This window comes from Charadrius vociferus, unplaced genomic scaffold (assembly GCF_000708025.1).
Source record: "Charadrius vociferus isolate BGI_N301 unplaced genomic scaffold, ASM70802v2 scaffold18, whole genome shotgun sequence".
In the NCBI taxonomy this organism is placed as follows: domain Eukaryota; kingdom Metazoa; phylum Chordata; class Aves; order Charadriiformes; family Charadriidae; genus Charadrius; species Charadrius vociferus.
This window is the reverse complement of record NW_009649565.1, coordinates 389,375-395,693: the sequence shown is the minus strand read 5'-3', so window position 1 is coordinate 395,693 and position 6,319 is coordinate 389,375. Positions and strand designations below refer to the sequence as shown.

The 6,319-nt window shown below is 43.3% G+C and overlaps 1 protein-coding gene across 1 annotated transcript in view; it reads right to left on the bottom strand.

Moving 5' to 3' along the window:
* The window catches only part of FOXK1 (forkhead box K1), a 21,872-nt gene that overhangs the window by 6,021 nt on the left and 9,532 nt on the right, over positions 1-6,319 (bottom strand). Inside the window, exons 3-6 of the mRNA XM_009890062.1 lie at positions 4,792-4,948; positions 3,354-3,500; positions 1,393-1,586; positions 57-223 (exon numbers count right to left, since the gene is read on the bottom strand). Coding sequence (XP_009888364.1) covers positions 57-223; positions 1,393-1,586; positions 3,354-3,500; positions 4,792-4,948 — 665 coding nt within the window. The remainder of the gene's footprint in view (positions 1-56; positions 224-1,392; positions 1,587-3,353; positions 3,501-4,791; positions 4,949-6,319) is intronic.

The window sequence follows — 6,319 nt, the reverse complement described above, 5'->3', positions numbered from 1 at the left end:
AGCATGGCACTTGGTGCAAGTGAACAGTCACCCTCTATGAAACAAGAGCTACTCACCAGGTGCACTCTGTGAATACCGATACTCTGGAACTGAGGCTAACTTTGACCCAAAGTCGTGATCATGTGGAATGGGTGAGCCCTCCCGTGACAGGCACTCTGGAGTCTGTAGGCCACTAGAGTGAGGGGACAGCAGGCCAGGGTGAGTAGGGGAGGCAGGAGCACTCCTGAAACACCAGAACGTAGTGTTGGCAAGTGTAGATGCATTTCAACCACAAGACAGCAGCAGAGACCAAGAGTTATCTCCAGTACAGGATTCTCTAGAAGTACAGCCTTTCTTCCACACTACCCACTATAGTCTTGCTGGGAAGAGTTGAAAAGGTACACAATAACCTCATAAACGCTCTAGCACCAAATACTGTCATATTATTCCTTGGTGAAGGAAACTGGACCCTTCAGAGTATGCTTAACATTCCATTTTAAGACCCAGTGCTGACAAAGAAGCTATTCAGTGCCTCACGTTCCGATCAGTTTTATAATTTCAGGACATTCTCAAAGGATCTTTGTCAGTGTTTGAGAGTGACAGGGAGAGGAAGAAAGATGCAATGGAGATGCAAGTGTCTGGATCCACATACAGAGAAGCTGTTCCCCCTTCTCCCCATTGCCTCCCTCCCCAGCCACTTAGTTCCCACCTCCGGTCCCACACGGCCACCAAACACATGAGGAATTGAACATTTCCTTAACGACAAACAAGATAGAGAAGCTGATCAGTGGAAAACCTCTCCTCCTGTTTCCCCCCCATTTTAAAAGACAGAAAAGAGGAGGTGTGGGAGGAACGTTACACAAAACTGCTCCAGCTAGCGTTGCATTGCAAGTCTTACCCTCATAGCTACAGGGCTCAGAGAAAGCTGTCATTGCACACAGCTCCTCTTTTGCAGTCACACCACTGACTGGAGCGGCTACACAGAACACCCCCCGCTGCTTCACTGCTGACAACCACGATCAACCCGATCTTCCCTATAGGAGAGTGTTTTAAATACCACAAAAGTTATTCCCACTACAATCTAATCCACATCTAAACACAGCTTTCCTGAAATGAGAGATTGGCATCTGAAAACACTTACTCCAGCTAACTGCTTTGCATTTCTTTGAAATGATGCCAAAACAGATACATTTTTGATGCATTTTTGTAGTTTGGTTCTGGATTTATTATTTTTTTTTTGGTAAACACTTAAGAAGTCGGAACAATTTTCAGATTATGCCTCAGGACTATCTAACTATATTACCTCTCAAACTATAAACAGAAGTAAAGTTTGCTCACTGTACTTCAGGAGAAGTTTTTGTTTGTTTTCTTTGTAATGAGTTTGGCACAGAGATTAGAGGAAGCTGAAGTTACCTGGAGGAGAGAGGCCCAAAAGGTGTTCGGAAGCAGGACACTCCTCTTTGCCTTCGTTTTCTAAATGCTTGCTCTACTAGTTTGGCTTCAGAGGCAGGGTCAATTCGCCAAAAGGAGCCCTTTCCAGGCTCCTCCTGGGAGCGTGGGACTTTAATAAAGTAACGGTTCAAGGAGAGGTTGTGCCGAATGGAATTCTGCAGGAAGCAGAGGAATGAGATGATTATTTTGCCATGAGGAAGCATACAACAAAGACAAATGGGTTTCACCACACAGCTTCGAAAAATAAAATCCACACCAGAATCCACATCAGAATCAGCGTTGAAGACAGAAACAAGTCACTCAACTCACACAGCTCCAAAGTCACAGGCAAGCTGCAAGAGAAAACCTGGGGAAACGTGTCAAGAGTTTCTCCTAACTATACTGAATGATGAGTTTGCTTGGTACTACACCATCACTTAAATACACCTGGAGCCAGGCAGAGCAGTGACTTTTCTGTGGAAAGCAATGAAAGCAGATCTTTTGCTGAGGCAGGGGGAAATCACTGTAAACCACATCAAAACTCTCTCAAAAGACAGGCTTTATTCTAAGCAAGCGGAAAAAATTGCCTGAGCCTGTGCTAACCGCTTACCTGCCAAACAATCACCGGAGTGCCCAAACATGCCCTAAAGGACACTGCATCTCATGGTAATCATCATGCAAGCCAGCCAACATGCCCTCAGACAGCTGTCTCTGGGAAGAATCCATTAGCTATGTGGCACTAGTCTAGCACTGTACAGCTCTCGAGATGTTCACAAGACTATTTACCCTTCTCATTTCAAAAGCCCACCTCTTACTGGGTGTAGCGCTGTCTTTTGGGCTACGGGAAAAGCCCGGTAAGCCCTGGTGGGCACAAGCTCATTCCTCTTCCACTTTCAAAACAAAACAAGAGCTTTTGTAGCAGCTTTAGACAAGCTCTTCACAAGTGAAGCCTTACAATGCCACTGGTAGGGGAGAGGAAAAGGCAACTTCACCCTCCACTGAAATGCAGCTCTCTTTGAAGCAGGACACAGCAACTGGTTCGCAAAGCGCAACTCTGCTGAGCAGGTTAAGGCAGGAAGTGAATTCCACAACTAATTACAACTGCAGGGAAAAGCCAGGGAGGCAGAAATGTATTTATTCCAACTGTACTCAAAGTGCACCAAGCAGTACTGCTCCTGCCAGTTGAACACAATGAAATCAGCAGCTGCAAGAGTCTTTCCAGATGCATTAGTGTATTATATTCAAATGACAACACCCATTTCAGAGGTGTGATGCCAAGAAAAAATCTGAAAGCAGGTGGAGCTGAGGTTTCTGGAACTTTGAAAGCAGCCCTCAAGTGAACAGTTAAGCTTGATTTAGCATGTGTTAACTACATCCAAACTCTCCTATGAAGCTGGTCAGATTTCCTTTAACACCACACGGAAGGCACAGACTTGAAGTTCCCGAAGTTCCCATTCTGAGATTCAAAACTTGCAAACTGTGACTTAAGCAATGCAGTTGATACACTGGGAAAACAAAACATCTCTGATGGTTTAAGGTATTATTATGATTAAAAACTGGAATCTCACTTTAAGGCTGGATATCTGCTTGGACAGATCAAGGTGAAGGATTAAGCAAGATTCAGGCAAGTTATCTGGGCAGAGGACTGACTGATAGCAAGGATGTGGAAGAATAAAAGTAAACAAAAATGAAACACACATGACTACAGAATTAAAAGAGTTTCAGAAACCAGAGAGCCCAATGGTAACACACTACATTGCCCTAGAAAGTATTTCAAAAACTAATCACCCACAAACAAACTAGTTAGCTTATGTTAAACAAATTCACTCTGGGAATAGTCAAAGCAGCTCTATTCCCAGTGCCCCAAATCTTTAATAAACGCATTTCAAAGCAGATAAGCCCTGTCAAAGTAGTTTAAAAGCTTGTCATTGTCAAGAACTCACCTGCCAGCCTTTGTCAGCAGTTCTGTAATATGGATAATGCTTGGTAATGTGGGCATAGATCCCACTTAGTGTTAATTGCCTGTCCTGTGCTGAAGATATAGCCTGCACAATTAGCTGAGCATAAGAATAGGGTGGCTTGGACTCATCCTAAGGAAAAAAAAAAAACAAAACAAAAACCAGAAACTTAGTCACTAACAAAGAATTCTTACTCTAGAGTATACCAACAACCCTAACCAAAACAGGAAATTGGGCTGTAGTTTTACAGGTGGTAAGAAAGCATCAGGGGCAACTAAGAGCAGCATCACCGTCTTCCCTTTCACTCCCGTTTTATCCTGCCACCTCCCAATTTAGTACAAGCATTTGTGCACAAACAGGACTATAGGACCGAGACAGATTAAAGTATCTCCTTCCCTCTCCACACACACACACAAGCTAATTTTAATCTGATTCCAATTACCACTAAATTTACCACATGTGCTTATACCAGCACAGGAAAAAGATTCAGGACAAGCAATTGGAAGTAAAGAGTTAGAGGGTGCAGGATACGTTCACTGCTTTCAGTGTTCATGAAACTAAAGCTTTCAATTCTGCCCAGCTACAACCCAGCCTTGTTAGAAAAGTTTTATGCAAGTATGCCACCAGCTCTCCTCCCAGCAACAAGCCCAATATGAAACTCGATCCTGTCCCTTTCCCTCTGCAGCAGGATTTGTTTCATTCTAGGAACTTTAATTTGTTTGCCAGATCTCATATTCCCAGCTCTTCATATTACTCCATCAAGAACAGCCCTTCTTGTCTCAAGGGAGAATTCAATCTACAGAAAAAGCCATCTAGTACTGTGTTCCTCCACCCAATCCCAAATCAGGTGGTTTTGGATCTAGACCTTTAACTTTGATCTGAAGATCAGCTCACCAAAATTAAATTTTATCATTATAACTAAGTTATTTTTTAATCTAAATTCCACTTGCTACTCTTCTCATTTAACACTTGCTTGACAGGCCTTTGTGTTTGTTTTAAAGTCAGACTACAGATTTCTCATAGCCAGGATCTGATTTCTTCCCCTGCTTCCCCTTTCTCCAACTGTGTTTTGCAAAATACCATTAATTAAAAGGAGAAAACAAGACTTTGAATTTTAATGTAACTCTTCTTTATGGGTTCTTGATTTATCAAACAAGCAGAAGCATTCTTCTCGCTTAACCCTTTTAATGAATGACTTGAATACATTTTGGGCAGTTAAGCACTAGCAGATTTATCATCTACCACTAATAAGACACTGGTTTTAAGGCACGGTCTCAAAAACCTGGAGGATACTGTATACAGGCGCCCTTATGGCCAGGGGATTCTTAGACCCCTTTTAACTAAATCCAGCACTGGTAATAAACTGCCAGGTCTTAATAAGCCTCTCAATGAGCACTGCTGGGTAAGTAATGTTTCTCTGAACCTTTGGGCTGTCCCCGCCAGATGCATCTGCCTGCTGTTCTGATGCTGCTTTTGCGGCATACTCTGCTGCCAGCTGCAGATCCGAGGTAATGTTGTGAACAAAACGATATCCTGAGGATCCAGCACCACGTGGACTGGCCGGGCAAGAGTTGGGAACACTGGAAAGGCAAAAAGGAATACAGTTATTTGTTACTTCATTTATTAACAAGACACATAGTTCTTATTCTCTAAGGTACAATAAAGCTCCCAGGTCACTGAGAAGCAGAAATGCACTGGACTTATTTTTGCCCCTGCGGCTTATCCAAAGCCCAGACACATCGAGAGAAAAACAGAGATAAAATTGGAATTTCTACAAAATCCTGACACCCCTCCCACCCCCACCTCCCTTTCCACAATCACAAGACAGTAAAGTCTCAAAGTATTAAACATCTCCTCTGTGTTTAGAGAAGCACTTAAAACAACATACACTGTATCTGGGATGAATACTTAACTAAATAAATAGCTTGCTATTCTAACTTGTGAATGAATGAAAAACACACCACTCTCCTTATAACACAGGCAATATTTAACCAATCCTTTTAACAGATACGTGTTACGTTCTTGTACAGTATCACAGTTAAAGCACCCGGTGCAGGGATCTGCCATGAGGGTCCCTTTCTAACACCACACACGAGCTTCAGAAGATCATACCCTAATCGCTGCCACACGGTTAGAGGTGGGGATTTCCTTGATTTACCAGCACGCAAACACAGCTAATAAAAGGGAGCTGCAATCACTAACATCCAACACAGAAGGTAGCTAGCTCACTCATTAGCTTTGGCAAGCGTGGGGAAAAGACACAGTCAGAGTCCCAGGGCCACCACAAGGTGGCATTACAGGAACAACTACTGAGCAGGAAAGCCATGCTAAAGCTGATTAAAAGCTACAAACAAATAAAAGGTCGCTGTAATTTGCTGCACCACTCAGACACACAGAAGCAAGTGCTACAAGATGAGAACTAATCAGAAAGGCTTGTCTAGGGATCACACATCCTTGATTTGCAGGGTAGGAAGGACGGGAGGAGAGGGATGAGGCTGGGAATCTGAAGTTCCCTTTTTCTGTCTCTCCTCCATTCTGCACTCCCCGGCGTCGAGGGGTGCAACGCCACCGCGGTGTGAGGCATAGCCAAATCCCAGGATTACATATGTCTTCTATGTAATGGCAGAGAAATAGTGAACAAGAAAGCAAAACAATACACAGAAGATCTATGTAGCCAAACAAGCAATTCAAATAGCATGAAGATGCAAATTGAAGCCCACAGCTGGGAACCAGAATTCAGTAAAACTGGCATAAACAATCCTCATACCACTCAAATGCCCAACAGCAATGCTAACCCTGACACAAATAAATGCAGTAACTGACACTCATCACAGCACCGTGCTAAATGCTGCATGAAAAAACACAGAACACAGTCCCTTCCTCAAAAAGGTGATTGTCTAAATAGCTTCCCCCCCCACGCAAGAACACAGGCAGACGAGAAAGGAAAACGC